At 65.8% G+C, this 27,799-nt stretch overlaps 5 protein-coding genes across 6 annotated transcripts in view; all 5 read right to left on the minus strand.

Moving 5' to 3' along the window:
- The window catches only part of SF1 (splicing factor 1), a 27,771-nt gene extending 23,860 nt beyond the window's left edge, over positions 1-3,911 (minus strand). The window contains 2 exon segments of the mRNA XM_090129696.1: positions 379-504; positions 3,824-3,911. Of these exon segments, the coding sequence (XP_089985822.1) occupies positions 379-433 (55 nt within the window). The 5' untranslated portion in view covers positions 434-504; positions 3,824-3,911.
- Positions 442-4,639, minus strand: LOC149913482 (uncharacterized). Its single transcript, XM_090129586.1, has 2 exons — positions 3,912-4,639; positions 442-504 (listed from the first exon to the last, which is right to left on the minus strand). The coding sequence occupies exons 1-2, from the start codon at positions 4,515-4,517 to the stop codon at positions 442-444; spliced, it is 669 nt and encodes a 222-aa protein (XP_089985712.1). The 5' UTR covers positions 4,518-4,639.
- Positions 4,640-5,745: 1,106 nt separating this feature from the next.
- On the minus strand, positions 5,746-24,062 carry MEN1 (menin 1). Of its 2 annotated transcripts, XM_090129693.1 has the most exons (10): positions 23,820-24,062; positions 21,966-22,409; positions 19,546-19,754; positions 17,834-17,962; positions 16,953-16,993; positions 15,897-15,984; positions 14,291-14,427; positions 11,252-11,366; positions 8,695-8,865; positions 5,748-6,780 (listed from the first exon to the last, which is right to left on the minus strand). In XM_090129693.1, exons 2-10 carry the CDS (start codon positions 22,405-22,407, stop codon positions 6,175-6,177), a joined length of 1,938 nt encoding a protein of 645 aa, XP_089985819.1. In that variant the 5' UTR covers positions 22,408-22,409; positions 23,820-24,062; the 3' UTR covers positions 5,748-6,174. The 2 variants fall into 2 exon arrangements, with proteins under 2 accessions (XP_089985820.1, XP_089985819.1); XM_090129694.1 differs by lacking the exon at positions 8,695-8,865 and having other exon boundaries at positions 5,746-6,780.
- LOC149913484 (uncharacterized) lies at positions 11,375-12,908 on the minus strand (the record flags this gene model as incomplete). The annotated part of the gene is made up of 1 exon (XM_090129575.1): positions 11,375-12,908. A coding segment is annotated over exon 1 (1,464 nt), but the record flags the coding sequence as incomplete, so codon positions are not given.
- A 734-nt stretch (positions 24,063-24,796) lies between the features above and the next one.
- LTBP3 (latent transforming growth factor beta binding protein 3) overlaps positions 24,797-27,799 on the minus strand; it is a 48,816-nt gene continuing 45,813 nt past the window's right edge. The window contains exons 24-26 of the mRNA XM_090129699.1: positions 27,147-27,224; positions 25,808-25,915; positions 24,797-24,969 (exon numbers count right to left, since the gene is read on the minus strand). Coding sequence (XP_089985825.1) covers positions 24,812-24,969; positions 25,808-25,915; positions 27,147-27,224 — 344 coding nt within the window. The 3' untranslated portion in view covers positions 24,797-24,811. The remainder of the gene's footprint in view (positions 24,970-25,807; positions 25,916-27,146; positions 27,225-27,799) is intronic.

Below are 27,799 nucleotides of genomic sequence, written 5' to 3' on the forward strand. Positions count from 1 at the left end.
ACCATCGCAGCGTAACGCAGCCCCAAATCCAGCGTTTTTCACCCCAAAAAACTTCGATTTCCTATATATGAAACCAATTCAGCACCACGCAGCCCCAAATCAGGGCATTTTTCACCCCAAACCAAACTCTGATTTTACCATTTCCCCATGCTTCTCACACCAAAAACCAACGTTCGTTTGCTGCGCCACAACAAAACCACACCAGCGCATCCCCAGACCCCAAAATCCCCGTTTTCCACCCCAAAAATCCCCCCTCCCCCGGCTTCGATCCAAACTCAGCTCCCTCCCCCTCCCTTCCCCGCCCAGCCCCCACGTGACCGCGCCCACGTGACCGCCGCCACGTGACCCGCCGGCCCAAGATGGCGCCGGCCGCATTACCGATGTAGGCGCGCTCCTGTTCGCGGGTGAGGCCGGGCGGGATGACGGTGGGCATCCCCGGAATCACCGTCTTCTGCTCCAGGCTGTCCTGGTTCCAACGGCTGCGCTTCCTCTTCTTCGGGAACTCTGCGAGAAATTCATTAAAAGAACCGTTAATTAAACGCGACGTTAATGACAACTAACATGGCCGCCTGCCCGCCCGCCCGCCGCCACGCCTCCATTTCGGGCAGCGCCGCGCCGGAAGTGGCGCCGCCATCTTGGGGGGACCGAGCCCCGCCGTGCCCTAGAGCGGCACTCAACCTGCCCCACGGCCGCCCCATAACTGCACTGATGTGCCCCATAGCCGCCCCATAACTGCACCGATGTGCCCCACAACGACCCCATAGCAGCCCCCATAACGACCCCATAGCAGCCCCATAACTGCCCCGCTGTGCCCCACAACGACCCCATAGCAGCCCCCACAACGACCCCATAGCAGCCCCCACAACGACCCCATAGCAGCCCCCATAACTGCCCCGCTGTGCCCCACGGCCACCCCATAACTGCCCCGCTGTGCCCCACGGCCACCCCATAACTGCCCACTCTTCCCCATAACGACCCCACAGCAGCCCCATAACTGCCCCGCTGCGCCCCATAGCTGCCCTATAACTGCCCCGCTCTGCCCCATAGCTGCCCTATAACTCCACACTCTTCCCCATAACGATCCCATAACAGCCCCACTGTACCCCATAACTGCCCCACTGTGCCCCACGGCCGCCCCATAACTGCCCCACTGTGCCCCATAACGACCCCATAGCTGCCCCATAACTACCCCGCTGTGCCCCACAGCTGCCCCATAACTGCCCACTCTTCCCCATAATGACCCCATAGCCACCCCATAACTGCCCCACTCTGCCCCATAACAACCCCATAGCCACCCTGCTCTACCCCATATTGACCCCATAGCAGCCCCATAACTGCCTTGCTGTACCCCATAGCCGCCCCATAACTGCACCAATGTGCCCCACAGCAGCCCCATAACTGCCCCGCTGTGCCCCATAGCCGCCCTATAACTCCCCACTCTTCCCCATTACGACCCCACAGCCACCCCATAACTGCCCTGCTGTGCCCCACGGCCGCCCCATAACTCCCTACTCTTCCCCATAACGACCCCATAGCAGCCCCATAACTGCCCCGCTGTGCCCCATAATGAACCCATAACTGCCCCGCTCTGCCCCATAGCTGCCCTATAACTCCGCACTCTTCCCCATAACGATCCCATAACAGCCCCACTGTACCCCATAACTGCCCCACTGTGCCCCACAGCCGCCCCATAACTCCCCGCTCTTCCCTGTAACGACCCCATAGCAGCCCCATAACTGCCCCGCTGTACCCCATAGCCACCCCATAACTGCCCCACTCTGCCCCATAACGAACCCATAGCAACCCCATAGCCGCCCTGCTCTACCCCATATTGGCCCCATAGCAGCCCCATAACTGCTCCGCTGTGCCCCATAGCCACCCCACTGCGCCCTACAGCAGCCCCATAACCACCCCACAACAACCCCATAGCAGCCCCATAATGCCCTGCTGTGCCCCATAGCCACCCTATAACTGCCCCGCTCTGCCCCATAACGGTCCCATAATTGGCCCACTGTGACACAAAACAGTCCTATAATGGCTCCACTCTGCCCCCAGAACCACCCCACAACCACCCTATAACTGCCCCACAGCTGCCCTATAACTGCCCCACCACCCCACAACTGCCCTATAACTGCCCCACAACTGCCCTCTAACAACCCACTGCCCCACAGCCGGCCCCACAGCCCCCCAGGACCTCCGACCACTTCCGGTTCCTCCCGCTCTGCCCCCCCAAAACCTCAGGTTGCTCCCACACCCCCTTTCACCCCAACAAGCCCCCCCTAAAATCCCACCACCCCATAGCCCTCCCCCTTCAGAACCCCTCACAACCCCCCCAGCCCCCCTCCCTCACCCCATAACCCCCCCCTCCACCCCATAACCCTTCACAACCCCCCCAGCCCCCCCTCCCTCACCCCACAACCCCCCCCTCCACCCCATAACCCTTCACAACCCCCCCAGCCCCCCCTCACCCCATAACCCTTCACAACCCCCCCACCCTACAGACCCTACATACCCCCCCAAACCTCCCCTTCCCGCACCCCCCAACCCCCTCCTCACAACACCCCCACTCCCCATAACCCCTTACACCCCAACCCCCCCCATACCCCCCCCAAAACCCATTATACCCCAACTCCCCCCCTGTAACCTCCCATGATCCTCTACAACCCCAACCCCACCCCCACGGCCCATCCCCACCCCCCCATCACCCCTTAAACCCCCACCCCAGTGCCCCCCCCCAAAACCCCTTACACCCCCCCACGACCCATCCCAATCCCCCCCCATAAACCCATCACTCCCTACACCCCAACCCCCCCACCCCCTATAACTCCATACATCCCAACCCCCCCACAACCCATTACAACCCCCCCAAAACCCATTAAACCCCAACCCTCCACCCCCCCGTGACCCCAACCCCCCATGACCCCACAATCCCTTACACCCCCCCTCCCACGACCCCTTACACCCCCCCCACGACCCCTTATAACCCCCCCATCCCCCCATGACTCCCCGACCGCTTACACCCCCAAAACGCCCCACCCCCCCCCACGACCCCTTACGCCCCCCAAGACCTTTCATAACACCCCAACCCCCACGACTCCTTACACCCCAAACCCCCCCCACAACCCCATGACCCCTTACACCTCACCCCCCCCCACAACCCCCACGACCCCTTATCCCCCCCACGACCCGCAGGACCCCTTATCCACCCCTTATCCCCCCCACGACCCCTTATCCCCCCCTTATCCCCCTCACGACACCTTATGCCCCCACTCCCCCCACGACCCCTTATCCCCCCCCCACGACCCCTCACACCCCCCAACGACCCCTTACCCCCCCCCCACGACACCTTATGCCCCCACTCCCCCCACAACCCCGTATCCCCCCAACGACCCCTTATTCCCCCCCACGACCCCTTATCCACCCCTAATCCACCCCACTACCCCTTATGCACCACCCCCCCCCACGACCCCTTATGCCCCCACGATCCCCACAACCCCTTATCCCCCCACGACCCCTTATCCGCCCCTTATCCCCCCCACGACCCCTTACACCCCCCCCTTATGCCCCACCCCCCACGACCCCTTATCCCCCCCACCCCCCCCACGACCCCTTATCCCCCCCACGACCCCCACGACCCCTTATCCACCCTTTATCCCCCCCCACGACCTCTTACACCCCCCCCCCACGACCCCTTATCCACCCCTAACCCCCCCCCCCCACGACCCCTTACACCCCCTCCGTTACATCCCACCCCCCCCACACAACCCCCCACATCCCACCCCCCCCCCCCCTTTATACAACCCCCCCCCCAACCCCTCCCTACCTGCTCTCCTGGCCGCCTTATGTCCGGGCCTCACCCCCCCCACTCCTCCTCCTCCTCCTCCTCCTCCTCCTCCTCCTCCCCCCCCCACCTCCCCCGGCCCCCCCCCCCCGACGCCCCCAACCACCACCACCACCCCCCCCCCTCCTCCCCCTCCCCCTCCTCCTCCTCCACCCCCCGCTCCCCCCGCCCCTCCCCCCCCGCTCTCCTCCGCCCGTTGTTGCGGGGGGGGCGGCGGTGGGGCGGCGGCGGCGGTTCCGGAGGGGGCGTTGGGGGCGGCCTGCGGGGGGGTCCCGACCGCGGCGACCGCGGCGGCGGCGGCGGAGGCGGCGGCGGCGGCTTCGTGCCCGGGGGGGGGCGGCGATGGGAAGCGGAATCCGAAAGCGGAGGAACCCGGGGGGGGCTGCGTTTGGGCCGGAGGAGGCGGCGGAGGCGGAGGAGGCGGCGGAGGCGGCTGCTGCTGCGGGGGCTGCGGTTGAGGAGGCGGCGGAGGCGGCGGAGGAGGCGGCGGAGGAGGCGGCAGCGCGGCGAACGGATAAGCGGCGGCCGCCATAGGGCCGAGGAGGGCGGCCGAGGGTTGAGGAGGCCCCGAGAGGCCGAGGGCCGGAGGGGGAAAGCCGGGTTTGGGCGGCGGAGGCGGAGGAGGCGGCGGCGGGTGGAGCTTGCCCAGCGGCGTGGCGTTCGCTCCGGTCGCCATAGAGCGCTCCGCGCCGCCCGAGGAGGGCTTCGCGAAGCTTCCACGCCGCCGCGCCGCGAAGCGCGCGTCGATTGGTCGGCCGGCTCGCCCGTCAAAGGGGTGCGGGCGGCGGATTGGGGGAAGAGGGTGGCTGTCAAGGAGGTGAGGCGGCGGATTGGTCGGAGGGAGGGGCGGGGGGCGGGGCCGTGCGCTGAGGTGGTGAGCGCGGGGATTGGACGGGAGGGGGGAGTGGGAGGGGCTGAGCGCTGAGGTAAGGAGGGCGGCGATTGGTCGGTGGGCGGGGCTGAGCGCGGAGGAGAGGAGAACGGCGGTTAGCCGAGCAGAACGTCGGTCGGACAGAGGGAGGCGCGGATTGGTGGAAGGCGGAGGGCGGGCCCTGCGGGGAAGGGAGAGCAGGGATTGGTTGGTGCGAGGAGGGGAAGTGCAAAGGTCGCGAGGACACTGATTGGAGGAGAGGAACGTCAGTCGGAAAGAAAGCGGAGCGGATTGGAGGAGGGTCGGAGGGCGGGCACTGACGAGAGCGGCGGAGCGGAGATTGGCCGAGCGGCATGTCGATCAAAAGCAGCCCTTCGCTGATTGGTTGCAGGCGGAGGGCGGGCCCCGATGAAGGGGCCGAGAGTTTAAATAACGAGAGCGGCGATTGCCGGAGCGGAACGTCGATCAGGTGGAGGAACGCGTGGATTGGTGGGGTTGCGGTGTGGGCGGGATTTGGAGGGGACCGCTGGTTGAGCCAAGTGTCGCTCTCACTGAGGGCGGCGCGGATTACCGGAGAACGAGCACCGGTGAGGGAAGAGGAGCGCAGGGATTGGCTGACAGACGCGTCGCTCAGGAGGAGAGCGGCGCGGTTTGGCGGAGAGCGGAGAGCAGGCCCCGAGTTGGGGAGGGCTAAGCGTTGGCGGGAGGAAAGAGATTGGATTGGCTGAACGACACGTCAATCAGCGAGAGAGTGGCACGGATTGGTGGAGAGCGAGCGTCAGGGGGAGGGAATTAGCGCTGAGGTGGAAACCGCTGCAATTGGCTGAGAGAAACGCCGATCAAAAGGAAGGCGGAGCGGATTGGTGGAAGGCGGAGGGCGGGCTTCGAGGGGCGCGGGGATTGGCCGAGCGCGTCTCCATCCTGCGGAGCGCTGGCGGTGACGTCACGCGGGGGCCGAGCCCCCATTGGATGCTGGGGGCGGTTGCGCCGCGCGCAGCATTGTGGGAATAAAGGACGAGCGGGAAAAAAAAAAAACTCTGTTTATTGGATGCGGGGGGTCACGTGGCGGGGGCGGGGCTGAACGTAGAGGTCAGACGGAGGATACGAACGCGGGGACGGAGTCACGTGAGGGGAAGCACGTAGGGGTGGGCGGGGGGGGTCTGACAGGCGGTTAAGGCCACGTGGGCACAGGAAACGGGCACGTGTGGCAGCACAACCGGACACGTGGGGCACGCGTGGGGGATGGGGGTGGGAAAGGGGAAGGACGGCGGACCCACCACACCTCTAAGGCCACGTGGAAGGAAAAACACGTGTGTGGCACACGTGGGTGCGGCGGAACGTGCGTTCGGGGAAACCCAGCGAACGTTTCAGTCCACGTACGCGTGCGGGATGGGGGAGGGAGGGGGGGCAACATCCCCTTCGGGCCGCACGGCGAGCCCCAGCCACGCTCAGGACCTCTCCCTTACGTCCCTTTCCGTGCCCGCCGCAGGAAGGCGACGGAGTAAGCCCCTCCCGGAGCGCGGTTGCGGCGCGGCTGCACCTGGGACTGCGCGGTGAGCTGCAGTTTGATGGCGCTGGAATTGAGGCGGGGGGCGCGCAGCAGCTCCTGCATCCCGCGCATCTTCTGACTGCGAAACGCCAGCGCCAACCCGGGGGCTCCCGAAGCTCCGCCCCCCGCGGCAGTGGCCCCGCCCCTTTGCTCGGACGCCCCGCCCCCTTGCTCAGAGGACACGCAGCCTTGCGACGAAGCCCCGCCCCCCTGTCCGGAGGCCCCGCCCCCTTGCGCTGAGCCCTCGCTGGCTCCCGAAGCCCCGCCCTCTTGGTCGGAAGCCCCGCCCCCTTGCTGCCCCGAAGCCACGCCCCCCTGCGACTCGGCGGAAGGGGAAGGGGCGGGGCGACGCGCGGGGGGCGGGCGCTTGGCGGGGGGCGGAGCTTCCGGCCGGGATTCGCGGCGCGGGGGGCGGCGCCGACCCTCACGTGACTCCTCCCCTCCGGCGGCTCCGCCCCCTTCTTCGGCGTCGTCCGCGGGGGCGGGGTCACGTGGCGCCAATCGGAGCTGCTGGCGCACCTGAGGGGCGTGGCCACGGCGTCAGGGGGCGGGGCCACGTCGAGGGGCGGGGCCGAGGGAAAGGTGGGACCCTGAAAACCCAATCCCCCCCCATGACGCCCCCCCCCCCAGGACCCCCATAACCCCCCCCACAGCCCCACACAGGACACCCATAACCCCCTATGATGCCCCCCAGGATCCCCATAACCCCGCAAAACCCCCCAGGACCCCCAGACCCCACATAGGACACCCCTAAACCCCTATAACGCCCCCCCCCAACAGGACCCCCATAACCCCTCCCTAGGGCCTCCATTACCCACGACCCCCATAACCCCCCAAATCCCCCCAAAACCCCACACAGGACACCCATAGCCCCCCATAACCCCCCCCAGGAACCCCATAACCCCACGTAGGACCCCCATAATCCCCCCCCAAGACCCCATAGCCCCCCCCATAGCCCCCCTGGGACCCCCATAACCCCACAGAGGACCCTCATAACCCCCCCCAGGACCCCCAGAATCCCCTCCAGGTCCCCCATAACCCCTCATAACCCCCCCCCCAGGACCCCTATAACCCCCCTGGGACCCCCATAACCCCACATAGAACCCTCATAACCCCTCCCAGGACCCCCATAACCCCAAGTAGGACCTCCATAACCCCCCCAGGACCCCCATAACCCCACATAGGACCCCCATAACCCCCCCCAGGTCCCTCATAACCCCCCACAGGACCCCCATAACCCCACGTAGGACCCTCATAACCCCCCCAGGACCCCATAGCCCCCCCCATAGCCCCCCTGGGACCCCCATAACCCCACATAGGACCCTCATAACCCCTCCCAGGTCCCTCATAACCCCCCCCAGGAGCCCCATAACCCCACGTAGGACCCTCATAACCCCCTCCAGGACCCCATAGCCCCCCCCATAGCCCCCCTGGGACCCCCATAACCCCACATAGGACCCCCATAACCCCCCTCAGGACCCCCATTACTCCACATAGGACCCTCATAACCCCCTATAACCCCTTATAACTCCCCCCAGGACCCCCATAACCCCCCCCAGGACTCCTATAACCCCCTCCATAGCCCCCCCAGGACCCCCATAACCCATTCCGGGACCCCCATAACCCCACGTAGGACCCTCATAACCCCCCCAGGACCCCATAGCCCCCCTGGGACCCCCATAACCCCACATAGAACCCTCATAACCCCTCCCAGGACCCCCATAACCCCAAGTAGGACCTCCATAACCCCCCCAGGACCCCCATAACCCCACATAGGACCCCCATAACCCCCCCCAGGTCCCTCATAACCCCCCACAGGACCCCCATAACCCCACGTAGGACCCTCATAACCCCCCCAGGACCCCATAGCCCCCCCCATAGCCCCCCTGGGACCCCCATAACCCCACATAGGACCCTCATAACCCCTCCCAGGTCCCTCATAACCCCCCCCAGGAGCCCCATAACCCCACGTAGGACCCTCATAACCCCCTCCAGGACCCCATAGCCCCCCCCATAGCCCCCCTGGGACCCCCATAACCCCACATAGGACCCCCATAACCCCCCTCAGGACCCCCATTACTCCACATAGGACCCTCATAACCCCCTATAACCCCTTATAACTCCCCCCAGGACCCCCATAACCCCCCCCAGGACTCCTATAACCCCCTCCATAGCCCCCCCAGGACCCCCATAACCCATTCCGGGACCCCCATAACCCCACGTAGGACCCTCATAACCCCCCCAGGACCCCATAGCCCCCCTGGGACCCCCATAACCCCACATAGGACCCTCATAACCCCTCCCAGGACCCCCATAACCCCAAGTAGGACCTCCATAACCCCCCCGGGACCCCCATAACCCCCCCGGGACCCTCATAACCCCCCCGGGACCCTCATAACCCCCCCAGGACCCTCATAACCCCCCCCGCCCCACCTGCCCATCGAAGCGGCCCAGGGACTGCACGAGGAAGGTGGCCCAGCCCACGTGCAGGACGGGGGTGGGGCTGCCCTCCTCCCAGCGGCAGATGCCATCGTAGAAACGAAGGAGGTGGGCGAAGCATTCGGGGTCCTGAAGGGCTGAGAGACCCCCGGGGCTGGGCGGCGCCTGGGGGGGGGTGGGGGAGGGGGAGGAAAAGGCTCAGGGTGAGAGGAGGGGAGAGGAACCCCCCCCTGAAATGGGGGAACCCTTCATAGTTACCCCAAAATGCGAGACCCCCACCCAAATAGGGGGGACTTCCGTTGGAATCACGGGGCCACCTTAAATGTGGGGCCACCTTAAATGGCGCTCATCCATACGGACCCCCAAAGTGTGGAGCACCCAACGTGTGGGGCACCCAGAGAGCTCCCATGTGGGACCCCTAAATGTGGGTCACAGAGACCCCACGTAGGACCCCCAAAGTGTGGGACCCCCACCCGAATGGGGGGGAGCTCCATCAGAATCGTGGGGCCACCTTAAATGTGGGGCCACCTTAAATGGGGCTCACCCATATGGACCCCCGAAGTGTGGGGCACCCAAGTGTGGGGCACCCAGAGAGCTCCCATGTGGGACCCCCAAATGTGGGGCACAGAGACCCCATGTGGGACCCCCACCCCAATGGGGGGGACCTCCATTGGAATCGTGGGGCCACCTTAAATGTGGGGCCACCTTAAATGGGGCCCACCCATACGGACCCCCGAAGTGTGGGACCCCCAAGCGTGGGGCACCCAGAGAGCTCCCATGTGGGACCCCAAAAGTGTGGGACCCCCAAATGTGGGGCACAGAGACCCCATGTGAGACCCCCAAAGTGTGGGACCCCCACCCAAATGGGGGGGACCTCCATCAGAATTGTGGAGCCACCTTAAATGGGGCTCACCCATATGGACCCCCAAAATGTGGGACCCCCAAGTGTGGGGGACCCACAGAGCTCCCCATACTGACCCCATAGGACCCCCCCAAGCCCCATAAGTGCGACCCCCCCTTCCCCCCAGCCCCATAAGTGTGAGACCCCCTAAGTGCAACCCCCCTTCCACCCCCAGCCCCATAAGTGCAACCCCCCTTGCCCCCCAGCCCCATAAGTGTGAGACCCCCCCTTACCCCCCCAGCCCCATAAGTGCAACCCCCCTCATTCCCCCCAGCCCCATAAGCGTGCCCCCCGTTCCCCCCCCAGCCCCATAAGTGTGGGACCCCACTTCCCCCCCCAGCCCCATAACTGTGCTCCCCCCAGCCCCATAAGTGCAACCCACCCCCTTCCCCCCCCAGCCCCATAAATGTGGGACCCCGCTTCCGCCCCATAACTGTGGGACCTCGCTTCCCCCCCCAGCCCCATAAGCGCAACCCCCCCTCATTCCCCCCCAGCCCCATAAGTGCCCCCCATTCCCCCCCCAGCCCCCTAACTGTTCTCCCCCCAGCCCCATAAATGTGGGACCTCGCTTCCCCCCCATCCCCATAAGTGCCCCCCCTTCCCCTCCCAGCCCCATAACTGTGCTCCCCCCAGCCCCATAAGTGCAACCCCCCCCCTTCCCCCCTCAGCCCCATAACTGTGCCCCCCATTCCCCCCCCAGCCCCATAAGTGTGGGACCCCACTTCCCCCCCCGGCCCCATAAGTGCAACCCCCCCTTCCACCCCCAGCCCCATAAGTGTCCCCCCCTTCCCCACCCAGCCCCATAAGTGCAACCCCCCCTCATTCCCCCCCAGCCCCATAACTGTGCTTCGCCCAGCCCCATAAGTGCAACCCCCCTCGTTCCCCCCCAGCCCCATAAATGTGGGACCCACCTTCCGCCCCATAACTGTGGGACCTCGCTTCCCCCCCAGCCCCATAAGTGCAACTCCCCCTCATTCCCCCCCAGCCCCATAAGTGCCCCCCCTTCCCCCCCGGCCCCATAAGCGCCCCCCCCCCCAGCCCCATAAGTGTCCCCCCCTTCCCCCCACAACCCCCTAACTGTTCTCCCCCCAGCCCCATAAATGTGGGACCTCGCTTCCCCCCCCAGCCCCATAACTGTGCCCCCTGTTCCCCCCCCAGCCCCATAAGTGTGGGACCCCATTTCCCCCCCCGGCCCCATAAGTGCAACCCCCCCTTCCACCCCCAGCCCCATAAGTGTCCCCCCCTTCCCCACCCAGCCCCATAACTGTGCCCCCCGTTCCCCCCCAGCCCCATAAGTGCAACCCCCCTCGTTCCCCCCCCAGCCCCATAAGTGTGGGACCCCGCTTCCGCCCCATAACTGTGGGACCTCGCTTCCCCCCCCAGCCCCATAAGTGCAACCCCCCCTCATTCCCCCCCAGCCCCATAAGTGCCCCCCCTTCCCCCCCCAGCCCCATAAGTGTCCCCCCCTTCCCCCCCGGCCCCATAAGTGTCCCCCCCTTCCCCCCACAACCCCCTAACTGTTCTCCCCCCAGCCCCATAAATGTGGGACCTCGCTTCCCCCCCCAGCCCTATAAGTGCCCCCCCTTCCCCCCCCAGCCCCATAAGTGTCCCCCCCTTCCCCCCCGGCCCCATAAGCGCCCCCGCTCCCACCTTGTCGCCGTGGGGCTCGGCGCTGGCCGCCTCCTTGAGCAGGTTGGGGATGACGTCGTTGGCCACGTCGAAGAACTCCTTGTAGATCTCCTCGTCCTCGCGGCAGTAATTGTAGCTGTGGGGCGGGACCCACAAGTGGGGGGTGGGAACGGGGCCCATAGGCTGGGAACAGGACCCATAAGTGCGGGGTGGGAGCCATGGGGTGGGATTGGGACCCACAAGTGTGGGGTGGGAGCCATGGGGTGGGAATGGGACCCATAGGGTGGGAACAGGACCCATAAGTGTGGGGTGGGAGCCATGGGGTGGGAATGGGAGCCATGGGGTGGGAATGGGAGCCATGGGGTGGGAATGGGAGCCATGGGGTGGGAATGGGAGCCACAAGTGGGGGGTGAGAATGGGACCCACAAGTGGGGGGTGGGAGCCATGGGGTGGGAATGGGACCCAGAAATGGGGGGTGGGAGCCATGGGGTGGGATTGGGACCCACAAGTGGGGGGTGGGAACAGGGCCCATAGGGTGGGAACAGGACCCATAAGTGTGGGGTGGGAGCCATGGGGTGGGAATGGGAGCCATGGGGTGGGAACGGGAGTCACAAGTGGGGGGTGGGAGCCATGGGGTGGGAATGGGACCCACAAGTGGGGGCTGGGAGCCATGGGGTGGGAAGGGGACCCATAGGGTGGGAATGGGACCCACAAGTGTGGGGTGGGAGCCATGGGGTGGGAATGGGACCCACAAGTGTGGGGTGGGAGCCATGGGGTGGGAATGGGACCCACAAGTGTGGGGTGGGAGCCATGGGGTGGGAATGGGACCCACAAGTGGGGGCTGGGAGCCATGGGGTGGGAATGGGACCCACAAGTGGGGGCTGGGAGCCATGGGGTGGGAATGGGACCCACAAGTGGGGGGTGGGAGCCATGGGGTGGGATTGGGACCCACAAGTGGGGGTGGGAGCCATGGGGTGGGATTGGGACCCACAAGTGGGGGGTGGGAGCCATGGGGTGGGATTGGGACCCACAAGTGGGGGGTGGGAGCCATGGGGTGGGAATGGGACCCACAAGTGGGGGGTGGGAGCCATGGGATGGGATTGGGACCCACAAGTGGGGGGTGGGAGCCATGGGGTGGGAATGGGACCCACAAGTGGGGGTGGGAGCCATGGGGTGGGATTGGGACCCACAAGTGGGGGGTGGGAGCCATGGGGTGGGAATGGGACCCACAAGTGGGGGGTGGGAGCCATGGGATGGGATTGGGACCCACAAGTGGGGGGTGGGAGCCATGGGGTGGGATTGGGACCCACAAGTGGGGGTGGGAGCCATGGGGTGGGATTGGGACCCACAAGTGGGGGGTGGGAGCCATGGGATGGGATTGGGACCCACAAGTGGGGGGTGGGAGCCATGGGGTGGGATTGGGACCCACAAGTGGGGGGTGGGAGCCATGGGGTGGGAATGGGACCCACAAGTGGGGGGTGGGAGCCATGGGATGGGATTGGGACCCACAAGTGGGGGGTGGGAGCCATGGGGTGGGAATGGGACCCACAAGTGGGGGTGGGAGCCATGGGGTGGGATTGGGACCCACAAGTGGGGGGTGGGAGCCATGGGGTGGGAATGGGACCCACAAGTGGGGGGTGGGAGCCATGGGGTGGGATTGGGACCCACAAGTGGGGGGTGGGAGCCATGGGGTGGGATTGGGACCCACAAGTGGGGGTGGGAGCCATGGGGTGGGATTGGGACCCACAAGTGGGGGGTGGGAGCCATGGGATGGGATTGGGACCCACAAGTGGGGGGTGGGAGCCATGGGGTGGGAATGGGACCCACAAGTGGGGGGTGGGAGCCATGGGATGGGATTGGGACCCACAAGTGGGGGGTGGGAGCCATGGGGTGGGATTGGGACCCACAAGTGGGGGGTGGGAGCCATGGGATGGGATTGGGACCCACAAGTGGGGGGTGGGAGCCATGGGGTGGGAATGGGACCCACAAGTGGGGGGTGGGAACCACCCTAACCCCCCCATCACCCCATAACCCCCCACAGCTCCCCATATCACCCCATAGCCCCCCATATCACCCCATAGCCCCCCATCACCCCATATCCCCCCATCACCCCCCATATCCCCCCATAACCCCCCATAGCACCCCATAACCCCCGCCCCTCACTCCTGGATGACGGTGGCGGTGTCGGCCCACAGCACCCATCCCCCCATATCCCCCATCACCCCATATCACCCCATATCACCCCATAACCCAATAGCCCCATAACCCCCCGCTCACTCCTGGATGACGGTGGCGGTGTCGCCCCATAACCCCATCACCCCATATCCCCCCATCACCCCATAACCCCATCCCACCCCATAGCACCCCATAACCCCCCGCTCACTCCTGGATGACGGTGGCGGTGTCGGCCCATCACCCCATCACCCCCCATCACCCCATAGCACCCCATAGCACCCAATCACCGCACTCACTCCTGGATGACGGTGGCGGTGTCGGCCCATAACCCCATCACCCCATAGCACCCCATAGCACCCCATCACCCCATAGCACCCCATAGCACCCCATATCACCCCATATCACCCCATAGCACCCCATAGCACCCCATCCCCGCTCACTCCTGGATGACGGTGGCGGTGTCAGCCCATCACCCCATATCCCCCCATAGCACCCCATCACCCCATAGCACCCCATAGCACCCCATAACCCCACACCCCACTCACTCCTGGATGACGGTGGCGGTGTCGGCCCATCACCCCATAGCACCCCATCACCCCATAGCACCCCATCACCCCATATCCCCCCATAGCACCCCATCACCCCATAGCACCCCATAGCACCCCATCACCCCATGTCCCCCCGCTCACTCCTGGATGACGGTGGCGGTGTCGCCCCATAACCCCATAGCACCCCATAGCACCCCATAGCACCCCATAGCACCCCATAGCACCCCATCACCCCACATCCCCGCTCACTCCTGGATGACGGTGGCGGTGTCGGCCCATCACCCCATATCCCCCCATAGCACCCCATAGCACCCCATCACCCCACATCCCCGCTCACTCCTGGATGACGGTGGCGGTGTCGGCCCAGGCGCCCAGCGCCTCCTTGACGTTGCGGTTGCGGCAGTGGAAGCCGGCGAGGTAGAGGTAGGGGTAGATGTGCGCGTTGTCGTAGTGCCGCCGCGACGAGCCGATGGCCTGCGGGCAAACGGGCGGCCTGTAGGGGGCGCTGCCGACAACGCCCACACGGACCGCGCCGCCCCGCACGGACCCATAGGGACCCATAGAAACGCCCCATACAGACGCCGCCCCATAGAGACCCATAGAGAGAGACGCCGCCCCATAGAGACCCGTAGAGACCCGTAGAGACCCATAGAAATGCCCCATAGAGACACCGCCCCATAGAGACCCGTAGAGAGAGACGCCGCCCCATAGAGACCCGTAGAGACCCATAGAAATGCCCCATACAGACACCGCCCCGTAGAGACCCATAGAACTCCATAGAGACCCATAGAGAGACGCCACCCCATAGAGACCCATAGAAATGCCCCGTAGAGACGCCGCCCCGTAGAGACCCATAGAGACCCATAGAGACCCATAGAGACCCATAGAGACCCATAGAGACCCATAGAGACCCATAGAGACCCATAGAGACCCATAGAGACCCATAGAGACCCATAGAGACCCATAGAGAGACACCGCCCCATAGAACCCCATAGAACCCCATAGAACCCCATAGAACCCCATAGAACCCCATAGAACCCCATAGAACCCCATAGAACCCCATAGAACCCCATAGAGACCCATAGAGACCCATAGAGAGAGACGCCGCCCCATAGAGACCCACAGAGACCCACAGAGACCCACAGAGAGAGACGCCGCCCCATAGAGACCCGTAGAGACCCATAGAGACCCATAGAGAGAGACACCACCCCATAGAGACCCATAGAGAGAGACCCATAGAGACCCATAGAGAGAGACCCATAGAGACCCATAGAGACCCATAGAGATGCCCCGTAGAGACGCCACCCCATAGAGACCCATAGAACCCCATAGAGACCCATAGAGAGAGACGCCACCCCATAGAGACCCACAGAACCCCATAGAGACCCATAGAGACGCCTCCCCATAGAGACCCATAGAGCCCCATAGAGACGCCGCCCCATAGAGACCCATAGAGACCCATAGAAATGCCCCGTAGAGAGACCACCCCATAGAGACCTGTAGAGAGAGACACCGCCCCATAGAGACCCATAGAGACTCGTACAGACCAATAGAGAAAGACGCCGCCCCATAGAGACCCGTAGAGACCCATAGAAATGCCCCACAGAGACCCATAGAACCCCATAGAGAGAGACGCCGCCCCATAGAGACCCATAGAGACTCGTACAGACCCATAGAGAAAGACGCCGCCCCATAGAGACCCATAGAAATGCCCCATAGAGACCCATAGAACCCCATAGAGAGAGACGCCGCCCCATAGAGACCCACAGAGAGAGACGCTGCCCCATAGAGACCCCCTAGAGACCCATAGAGACCCATAGAAATGCTCCCCCATAAAGACCCATAGAGACTCATAGAGACCCACAGGAATGCCCCATAGAGACACCGCCCCACAGAGACGCCGCCCCATAGCGACCCTGCCCCATAGCGGCGCCACCCCCCACCTCATGGTACAGCGTCAGTGGGTCCGGCCGCCCCGGCGTCGGCTCCAACTCCTCCAGGTCGGCCAGGTTGCCCAACGCCATGGGGTAGCTGTGGGGCAGCCCCATAGCGTCACCCCACAGCGTCACCCCACAGCGTCAGCCCCACATAGCGCCACCCCCCCATAGCGTCAGCCCCACAGCATCAGTCCATAACATCACCCCACAGCGTCAGCCCCATTGCGTCACCCCATTGCGTCACCCCACAGCGTCAGCCCCCCACAGCGTCAGCCCCCCACAGCGTCGCCCCACAGCGTCAGCCCCACAGCGTCAGCCCCATAATGTCACCCTACAGCGTCAGCCCCATAGCGTCACCCCATAGTGTCAGCCCCACAGCGTCAGCCCCACAGCGTCAGTCCATAACATCACCCCACAGCGTCAGCCCCATTGCGTCACCCCATTGCATCACCCCACAGCGTCAGCCCCACAGCGTCGCCCCACAGCGTCAGCCCATAACATCACCCCACAGCATCAGCCCCATAATGTCACCCCATAGTGTCAGCCCCACAGCGTCAGCCCCACAGCGTCAGTCCATACCATCACCCCACAGCGTCAGCCCCATAGCGTCACCCCATAACGTCACCCCACAGCGTCACCCCACAGCATCTGCCCCACAGCGTCAGCTCCATAACGTCGCCCCATAGCGTCACCCTCGCAGTGTCACCCCCCCACAGCTTCAGCCCCACAGCGTCAGCCCCATAACATCACCCCACAGCATCATCCTACAGTGTCAGCCCCAAAACATCACCCCACATCGTCAGCCCCATAGCATCACCCCACAGCATCAGCCCCACAGCGCCACCCCCCCATAGCATCAGCCCCACAGTGTCAGCCCCAAAACATCACCCCATAGCATCACCCTACAGCGTCAGCCCATAACGTCACCCCACAGCGTCAGCTCCATAATGTCACCCCACAGCGTCAGCCCCACAGCGCCAGCCCCCCATAGCATCAGCCCCCCATAGCGTCAGCCCCACAGCGTCAGCCCCACAGCGCCATGGGGCGGCCCCACAGGCTCACCGCTCCAGATGCCCCATGTCGTACAGGAGCCACAGGAGGCGCTGGGGGGGGGAATGAAGAGATTGTAGGGGGCGCCCCACAGCGCCCCATAACCCACCCCATACCTCCCATAACCCACCCCTCACACCCCATAGCACCCCTAAGCCACCCCACGTACCCTATAACCCCCCCATATCCCGCCCCACACACCCCATAGCCCCCCATAACCCACCCCACACACCCCATAGCACCCTATAACCTACTCCACACAACCCAGAGCGCCCCATAACCCACCCCACACAACCCATTCCCACCCCACACCCCATAATGCCCCATAACCCACCCCATAGCGCCCCATAGCACCACATAACCCGCCCCACACTCCCCATAGCGCCCCGTAACCCCCCCATAACCCACCCCACACAACCCATAGCACCCCATAACCCACCCCATACACCCAATAACCCACCCCACACCCCATAGCACCCCACAACCCCCCCATAACCCACCCCACACACCCCATAGCACCCCATAAGCCCCCATAAGCCACCCCACACACCCCATAGCACCCCATAACCCCCCCATAACCCACCCCACACACCCCATAGCACCCCATAACCCCCCCATAACCCACCCCACACACCCCATAGCACCCCACAACCCCCCCATAACCCACCCCACACACCCCATAGCGCCCCATAACCCACCCCACACACCCCATAGCGCCCCATAACCCACCCCACACCCCATAGCACCCCACAACCCCCCCATAACCCGCCCCACACACCCCATAGCACCCCATAACCTGCCCCACACACCCCACAGCACCCCATAACCCGCCCCACACACCCCACAGCCCCCCATAACCCACCCCACACGCCCCATAACCCGCCCCATAGCACCTGCTGCAGCTGCAGCAGCTCCAGGCTGTCGCTGTGGGGGTCGATGTTGGGGTTGATGGCGCAGACCATGAAGGCCACCTCCATGTGCCGGGTGCAGCGCAGGTAGGAGCCCTTCAGGTACAGCCAGCTCTGGGGGGGGCAGGGGGGGGTCAGCCCCATAGACAGCCCCACAGGGGGGGGTCAGCCCCATAGACAGCCCCACAGGGGGGGGGGGCAGCCCCATAGATACCCCCACAGGGGGGGGGGCAGCCCCACACGCACCCCCCCAGGGGGAGAAGGGGGGGGGCAGCCCCATAGATACCCCCACGGGGGGGGGGGGTCAGCCCCATATGCACCCCCACAGGGTGAGAAGGGGGGGGGTCAGACCCATATGCACCCCCCAAAAGGGTGAAGGGGGGGGTCAGCCCCATATGCACCCCCACAGGGTGAGAAGGGGGGGGTCAGACCCATATGCACCCCCCCCAGGGGGAGAAGGGGGGGGTCAGCCCCATATGCACCCCCCCAGGGGGAGAAGGGGGGGGTCAGCCCCATAGACACCCCCACAGGGTGAGAAGGGGGGGGTCATCCCCATACGCACCCCCACAAGGGGTGAAGGGGGGGGGTCAGACCCATATGCACCCCCACAAGGGGGGAGTCAGCCCCATATGCACCCCCACAGGGTGAGAAGGGGGGGGTCAGCCCCATATGCACCCCCACAAGGGGGAGTCAGCCCCATATGCACCCCCACAGGGTGAGAAGGGGGGGGTCAGCCCCATATGCACCCCCACAAGGGGGAGTCAGCCCCATATGCACCCCCACAGGGTGAGAAGGGGGGGGTCAGACCCATATGCACCCCCCCAGGGGGAGAAGGGGGGGGTCAGACCCATAGACACCCCCACAGGAGGAGAAGGGGGGGGCAGCCCCATAGACACCCCCCCAGGGGGAGAAGGGGGGGTCAGCCCCATAGACACCCCCCCAGGTCCCCCGAACATCTCACAGCCCCCCGCATCCCCCCCAAATAACCCCATATCCCCCCCCATATCCCTCCCAACCCCCCCCACATCCCCCCCAACCACCCCATATTCCCCCCATCCCCCCCAATACCCCCACATATCCCCTCCAAATCCCCCCCACATCCCCCCCAACCACCCCCACATCTCCCCAATCTCCTCCATATCCCCCCCAATCCCCCCCAACCACCCCAAATCCCCCCAATACCCCCCCAATCACCCCAAATCCCCCCAATACCCCCCCACATCCCCCCTATATCCCCCCAATACCCCCCAACATCCCCCCCAGTCCCCTCCCACCACCCCTATACCCCCCCAAATCCCCCCCAACCCCCCCACATCCCCCCCAACCACCCCCACATCCCCCCAATCTCCTCCATATCCCCCCCAATCACCCCCAATCTCCCCCTATCCTCCCAATACGCCCCCACATCCCCCCCAACCACCCCTATCCCAACCACCCCAATACCCCCACATATCCCCCCCACATCCCCCCCAACCACCCCAAATCCCCCCCATATCCCCCCCAATCCCCCCCAATCCCCCCCAACCACCCCAAATCCCCCCCATATCCCCCCCAATCCCCTCCCACCACCCCTATACCCCCCCAAATCCCCCCCCAATCCCCTCCCACCACCCCTATACCCCCCCAAATCCCCCCCCAATCCCCTCCCACCACCCCTATACCCCCCCAAATCCCCCCCCCCCCCCCAAATTACCCACCCTCTCGGCCACCCCCGCCTGCACGCTCTGCCCGCGCCGATCCTCGTTGCCCTTCCCGTGCCAGGTGACCTCGGCCGTCTGCTCCCCCCCCTTCCCAAAAACCACCCAGGCGTGGTCCTCAGACAGAGCCAGGTGGACGTCGGGCAGCCCCAGGGCCTGGCAGGCCCCCACCACGGCGAACGCCACCCCAGAGCTGTCCAGCTTCGTGCCTGGGGGGCACAAAGAGGTTGGGGGGGGTTGTGGGGGGGATATGGGGTGGTTATGGGGCAGGGGGAGCAGCTATGGGGGGTTATGGAGGGATAAGGGGGGTATAAGGGGTAGGAAGAGCAGCTATGGGGGGTTATGGGGTGGTTTTGGGGGGTTATGAGGGGGTTATGGGGCAGCAAGAGCAGCTAGGGGGGGTTATGGGAGGGATATGGGGTGGTTATGGGGCAGGGGAGTGGTTATGGGGTGGTTATGGGGCAGAAAGAGCAGATATGGGGGGTTATGGGGTGGTTTTGTGGGGATATGAAAGGGTTATGGGGCAGCAAGAGCAGCTATGGGGGGAATATGGGATGGTGATGGGGGGTTATGGGGCAGGAAGAGCAGCTATGGTGGGGTTATGGGGGGGATATGGGGGGGATAAGGGGCAGGGGGAGCAGATATGGGGGGGATATGGGATGACTAAGGGGGGTTATGGGGCAAAAAGAGCAGCTATGGTGGGGTTATGGGGGGGATATGGGGGGGATAAGGGGCAGGAAGAGCAGCTATGGGGGGCATAGGGGGGGTTATGGGGGGATATGGGGCAGGAAGAGCAGCTATGGGAGGGGTATGGGGTGGTTATGGGGTGGTTATGGGGCAGGGGAGTGGTTATGGGGGGGTTATGGGGCAGAAAGAGCAGATATGGGAGGTTATGGGGTGGTTTTGGGGGGATATGAGGGGGTTATGGGGCAGCAAGAGCAGCTATGGGGGGTATGGGAGGAATATGGGGGGGATAAGGGGCAGGAAGAGCAGCTATGGGGGGGTTATGGGGCAGGGGAATGGTTATGGGGGGGTTATGGGGCAAGAAGAGCAGCTTTGGGGGAGATATGGGATTGTTATGGGGGGATATGAGGGGGTTATGGGGCAGGAAGAGCAGCTGTGGAGTGGTTTTGCTCCTCCCCCCCCCCATCACCTCCCCATCACCCCCCAACCCCCCCATCGCCTCCCCATCGACCCCCCCATCGCCCCCCCATCACCTCCCCATCACCCCCCAACCCCCCCGTCGACCCCCCATCGACCCCCCACCATTCCCCCCCCATCGACCCCCCCCATTCCCCCCACCATTCCCCCCCCCATCGACCCCCCCCATTCCCCCCCATCGACCCCCCCATTCCCCCCCATCGACCCCCCCATTCCCCCCACCATTCTGCCCCCCATCGACCCCCATCACCCCCCATTCCCCCCACCATTCCTCCCCCCATCGACCCCCATCGACCCCCCCATCACCCCCAACCCCCCCCCATCACCTCCCCATCGACCCCCCCCACCCCCAACCCCCCCCATCACCTCCCCATTGACCCCCCCCACCCCCAACCCCCCCATCACCCCCCAACCCCCCCATCACCCCACCATCGGCCCCCAACCCCCCCCATTACCCCCCCATCGCCTCCCGACCCCCCCATCGACCCCCCCATCGACCCCCACCATTCCCCCCCATCACCCCCCACCATTCCCCCCCATCGACCCCCCATTATCCCCCCATCGACCCCACCACCCCCCAATCCCCCCATCACCCCCCCATCGACCCCCCCACCCCCAACCCCCCCATCACCTCCCAACCCCCCCATCACCCCACCATCGGCCCCCAACCCCCCCCATTACCCTCCCCATTACCCCCCCATCGCCTCCCAACCCCCCATCGACCCCTCCATCGACCCCCCCATCACCCCCCACCATTCCCCCCCATCGACCCCCCATTATCCCCCCATCGACCCCACCACCCCCCACCATTCCCCCCCCATCGACCCCCCCATTCCCCCCATCGACCCCACCACCCCCCAACCCCCATATCACCCCCCCATCGACCCCCCCACCCCCAACCCCCCCCATCACCTCCCAACCCCCCATCACCCCACCATCGGCCCCCAACCCCCCCATTACCCTCCCCATTACCCCCCCATCGACCCCCACCATTCCCCCCCCATCACCCCCCACCATTCCCCCCCCCATCGACCCCCCATTATCCCCAAATCGACCCCACCACCCCCCAACCACCCCCATCACCCCCCCCATTGCCCCCCCACCACCCCCCAACCCCCCATCACCCCACCATCGCCCCCCAACCCCCCCCATTACCCTCCCCATCACCCCCCCATTGCCTCCCAACGCCCCCCACCAACCCCCATCACCCCCCACCCCCCCGTTACCCCCCGTTACCCCCCCCCCGCAGCGCCCCCTACCGGTGATGAAGCTGAAGAGCGACTGGATGTGCGCCCGGTCCTTAAAGTAGGAGCGGCTGAGGCTGTTCCAAATGACGTCGGCCACTTTGCGGACCAATTCCCGGGACGAAAAACCGTCGGGCCGGGGGTAGAGCGACAGATCCACGGCCCCCCGGATCTGAGCCGTGAACCGGGCGTAAAGAGCGGCCACGATGGATAAATCCGCCACCGGGAAATAGGCGGCGCTGTGCGGATCCGGACCCGGGCGAGCCTCGAAGCTGACGCCCGGCACGTTGGTGGGAAGCACGCGGTTGACGGCCAGGAAATGTTCGACGAAACCCAGAACCAAAGAGAGCAGAACCAGATCCGGTTCCGGTTGACGAAGCTCCGCCTCGAAGAGCCGAACCACCGCCGAGACCGAGCGCAGAGGGAACAGGGCTTTCTGCCACGGCTTCAGCCCCATGGCTGCGGGGAGGGGGGGCAGTGAGGGGGGGCAGATAAGGGGCAGATAGGGGAGTAAGGGGGGGCAGGTGTGGGGAGATAGGGGAGGGCAGATAGGGGAGAAAGGGGGGGCAGATAGGGGGCAGATAAGGGGCAGGTGGGGGGCAGATAAGGGAGGGCAGATAGGGGGCAGGTGGGGGGAGAGAGGGGAGGGCAGATAAGGAGTAAGGGGGGGCAGATAGGGGAGTAAGGGGGGGGGCAGATAAGGGGAGTAAGGGGGGGAGAGAGGGGAGGGCAGACAGGGGAGTAAGGGGGGGCAGGTGGGGGGAGATGGGGGAGTAAGGGGGGGAGTCACGTGGGGGTCAGATAGGGGAGAAAGGGGGGGCAGGTGGGGGGAGAGAGGGGAGTAAGGGGGGGCAGATAGGGGGCAGGTGGGGGGCAGATAAGGGAGGGCAGATAGGGGGCAGGTGGGGGGAGAGAGGGGAGGGCAGATAGGGGAGTAAGGGAGGGCAGATAGGGGGCAGATAAGGGGCAGGTGGGGGGCAGATAAGGGAGTAAGGGGGGGCAGGTGTGGGGCAGGTGGGGGGAGATGGGGGAGTAAGGGGGGGAGTCACGTGGGGGTCAGATAGGGGAGAAAGGGGGGGCGGGTGGGGGGCAGGTGGGGGGAGAGAGGGGAGTAAGGGGGGGCAGATAGGGGAGTAAGGGGGGGGGGCAGGTGTGGGGCAGGTGTGGGGAGATAGGGGAGGGCAGATAGGGGAGTAAGGGGGGGCAGGTGGGGGGAGAGAGGGGAGTAAGGGGGGGAGTAAGGTGGGGGTCAAGTGGGGGTCAGATATGGGGCAGGTGGAGGGTCATGTAGGAGTCAGATAGGGGAGAAAGATGGGGGACAGATAAGGGGCAGATAGGGGGCAGGTGGGGGTCAGATAGAGGATAGATGGGGGTCAGATGGGGGTCAGATAGAGGATAAGGTGGGGGTCAGATAGAGGGTAAGGTGGGGGTCAGATGGGGGGCAGGTACAGGATAAGGTGGGGGTCAGATGGGGGGCAGGTGGGGGTCAGATAGAGGGGTAAGCAGGGTCAGATGGGGGTCAGGCAAGGGTCACGTGCGGTTAGACGGGGGTCACGTGGGGGGGGGTCAGAGGTCAGACGGGGGCTCCGACAGAGGCCTGGTGGGGGGGAGATGGGGCCCGGCGGGGGTCAGAGCTGCAGCTCGGGGGGTTCGGAGCCGGGCTCCGGTTTGGGGGCTCGGAGGGACCCCGGAGTTGGGGTTCGGCTCCGGTCCGGGGGTCTCCTTGCGGAGCCGGGGGGGGCGGCCCGGGGGTGGGGGGTGGTGTGATGGGTCGGGGCCCCGCGGAGCCGCAGCCGGGTTCGGAGCGGGGCCGCAGGAGGGAGGGGCTCCGAAGGGGGTCTCGGCGGGGCTCCGTTACCCGGTACGGACCTCAGCGGGGCTCCGCGGCCCTCGGCGGGGCGCGGCCGGAACGCCGCAGGCCTCCCGTGGATACCGGAGGATGTCGGTAGGCCGCGGTCGATCGCCGCGTTCCGCTCCGGTCGCACCCGGAGATCATCGGCTCGACCGCAGACCCCAAACGGGCCGGGCCGAGCCGGGCCGCTCCTCACCGGGACCGCGGGCGGCGACGGGAACGGAGAGCGGGGCACGACGGGAAGTGTAGGCGGAAGGGGAGGGGCGGGACCGGAAGTGAAGGCGGTGCGCGGGGTACGACGGGAAGTCTGGGAGAAAGGGGAAGTGCGTAGCCAGAAGTGAAGGCGGTGCGTGGGTCGCGACCGGAAGTGGATGTGGAATAGGCGGTGCCCGTGAGGCATGCCGGGAAGTAAAGGCCCTGAGGGCGCCGCCATGTTTTCCCCACTGTGGGGCGACGCCTCAAATTCCTCGGAGACGACCCCAAAATGCGCCGAAACGGCCCCGAAGGGCGCCGCCCCACCTCGCACGAAGCCCCGCTGCTCCAATAAGGGCACGAGAGGTGTTGATCCTCCACCCCCACTGCCGTAGCTCCGCCCCCATTCGAAGCCCCGCCCATCGCCAAAACCACGCCCTCATCCCCCCACACTGCAGTAGCCCCGCCCCCATTCTCAGCCACGCCCATCGCCAAAACCACGCCCACTCACCCACACGCTACCGTAGCCCCGCCCCCATTCGAAGCCCCGCCCATTGCCAAAGCCACGCCCTCGTCCCCCACACACTGCCGTAGCCCCGCCCCCACTCTAAGCCACGCCCGTCGCCAAAGCCACGCCCACACACTACCGTAGCCCCGCCCCACCCGGAGCCCCGCCCACCGCCAAAGCCACGCCCACACGCTTCCCTCGCAGTCCGTAGCCCCGCCCCCATCCGAAGCCCCGCCCGTCGCCGAAACCCCGCCCCCAAAGCAACTCCGCCCCCTCCGCAGCTCCGCCCACCGCCTTTATTAATGGGGCTCAGCGCCGGCGCTGGGGGGGGGAGGGGCAACGCCCCCCACGTGACCGCCCCCGGGGGGGTCCCCCACCCCCCGCCCCTCCCCCCCCCCGACACGGGCATCGCGGCCCCACGCAGCGGCACGGGGGGGTCCTCCGGGGGCGCTCCCGGCATTCGGCATCTGCGGGTCAAAGGTCAAAGGTCAGGGGTCAAACAAATTGAATGGGGGGGGTCCCTTTCCCCCCCCTCCCCCCATAGGGCCCCTAAATTGGGGGGGGGGGTCTCCGTTCCTCCCCCCATTGGGACCCTTTAATTGGTGGCGGGGTCCCTCTTCCCCCCCCCCATAGAGACTGACCCCCCCCTCGTTATGGAGACCCCAAAATTGTGGGTGGGGGGTCCCTGTCGCCCCCCCCCAAATAAAAATTCAGCCCCCCTCCCCCCCCCATGCCCAAAATTCGGGGGGGGGGGGGGGGGTTCTGTTCCTCCCCCATAAGAATTGAGGCCAAAACCGCCCCCCCCCAGTCCCATTTTGAGGGGGGGTCCCATTTTGGGGGGGGGTCCCGTTCCTCCCTCCATTGGGACCCTTTAATTGGTGGCGGGGTCCCTCTTCCCCCCCCATAGAGGCTGACCCCCCCCCTCGTTATGGAGACCCCAAAATTGGGGGTGGGGGGTCCCTGTCGCCCCCCCCCAAATAAAAATTCAGCCCCCCCTCCCCTCCCCATGCCCAAAATTCGGGGGGGGGGGGTTCTGTTCCTCCCCCATAGGAATTGAGGCCAAACCTGCCCCCCCCAGTCCCATTTTGAGGGGGGGTCCCATTTTGGGGGGGGTCCCGTTCCTCCATTTTTGGGGTCTCCCCCCCCCCACACTCCAATAAAAATTCAGCCCCCCCCCCCCCCCCACGCCATGGGGGAGCCCAAAATTCCCCCATAGGAATTGAGGCCAAACCCGCCCCCTCCCCCCCCCCCCCCAGTCCCATTTTGAGGGGGGGTCCCATTTTTTGGGGGGGGGGGGGGTCTCACCGGGGCAGCGACCGCGGGTGGGGTCGGGGGGGGCGGGGAAGGAGCGGAGGCAGCGCCCCCCCCCGGGGCAGTGGCACTCAGCTGAGTCCTCCTCTGAGCTCTCATCACCTGGGGGGGGGGGAGAAATTAGGGGGGGGGTCCCCGGGTGGGGGGTCCCAGGGTCGGGGGGGGAGGGGGGAGAGGAAATTATGGGGGGGGGGCCGGGGTGGGGGGAGGGGGAGGGAAATTGGGGGGGGGGTCCCAGGGTCGGGGGGGGGGAGTGGGGAGAGGAAATTATGGGGGGGGGGGTCCCAGGGTTGGGGGGGGGGAAAGTGGTCACGTGGGGGGGGGGGAGGAAATTATGGGGGGGGTCCCAGGGTTGGGGGGGGGAGGGAAATTTGGGGGGTTCCCAGGGTGGGGGGGGGAGGGGGGAGAGGAAATTGTGGGGGGGGTCCCAGGGTTGTGGGGGGGGAGGAAAGTGGTCACCTGGGGGGGGAGAGGAAATTATGGGGGGGTCCCAGTGTTGGGGGGGGGGGGGGAGAGGAAATTATGGGGGGGGTCCCAGGGTCGTGGGGGGGGAAGTGGTCACGTGGGGGGGGGGGGCGAGGAAATTATGGGGGGGGTCCCTTTGTCGTGGGGGGGGGGCAGTGGTCACCGGGGGGGGGGGGGGAGAGGAAATTATGGGGGGGGTCCCGGGGTTGGGGGTGGGGGGCAAAAATGGGGGGGAGTCTTTGATGGGGGGGGGGGGTCGGAATTGAGGGGGGTTTGTGTGTCTGGGGTCCTTGGGTGGGGGGGGGCCCAAATTGGGGGGGGTCCCAAAATGGGTGGGAGGGGTCTTATGGGAAAGTGGGGGGAGGTTCCAGGGTGGGGGGGGGTCGCACAAAAAAGCAGGGGGGGTCACAGGGTGGGAGGAGTCCCAAATTGGGGGGGGGGGGATTGAGGGGGCTCATAATTTTGGGGGGGGGGTCCCATAGGAAAGGGTGGGGGAGGCACAAAGTGAGGGGGGGGGTCCCAAACTGGGGGGGGTCCCCAAAATAGGGGGGGGGAGGGGGGGGGTCTCATGGGAAAGCGGGGGGTGGATCCAGAGTGGGGGGGGAGGGGGGCAATGTATTTGGGGGGGGTCCCAAGGTGGTGGGGGGGGGGGATGTCCCGTTTATTTGGGGGGGGGAGATGTCCCGTTTATTTGGGGGGGGGGGAAATGTCCCGTTTATTTGGGGGGGGGGATGTCCCGCTAATTTGGGGGGGGGGAAGATGTCCCGTTTATTTGGGAGTGGGGATGTCCCGTTTATTTGGGGGGGGGAGATGTCCCGTTTATTTGGGGGGGGGGGAGATGTCCCGTTTATTTGGGGGGGGGTCTCACCTCGGCGCGGCCCCCCCAGGCTGAGGGCGCCCACCTCCCAGAAGGAGTTGCTCTCACTCTGCGCCGCGCACTGCAGCCCTGGGGGGGGGGGGGAAAACCAGGGGGGGGGCAACCGGAGCCCTGAGACCCCCTGTCCTCCCCCAGCCCCCCCAGAGCCCCCATAGGACCCCCATATCCCCCCCCAAAACCCCCATATCCCCCCATATCCCACCCCATATCCCCCCAGATCCCCCCATAAGACCCCCATATGCCCCCATAGGACCCCCATATCCCCCCCAGTCCCCCCATAGGACCCCCCCTATCCTCCCCATATCCCCCCATATCCCACCCCATATCCCCCCATAGGACCCCCATATCCCCCCCTAGCCCCCCCACACCCCCCATATCCCCCCATATCCCCCCCCATATCCCCCCAGAGCCCCCCATAGGTCCACCCACCCCCCATAGGACCCCCATATCCCCCCCAGGCCCCTCATATCCCCCCATATCCCCCCATAAGCCCCCCATATCCCCCCATAGGACCCCCCTATCCCCCTATATCCCCCCATAGAACCCTCATATCCCCCCCAGCCCCCTCCATACACCACATATCCTCCCCCAGCCCCCCATATCCCCCCATAGGACCCCCATATCCCCCCCCAGCCCCCTCCATG

This window comes from Phasianus colchicus, chromosome 37 (genome assembly GCF_987193195.1).
Source record: "Phasianus colchicus chromosome 37, bPhaCol1.hap1.1, whole genome shotgun sequence".
NCBI lineage: Eukaryota > Metazoa > Chordata > Aves > Galliformes > Phasianidae > Phasianus > Phasianus colchicus.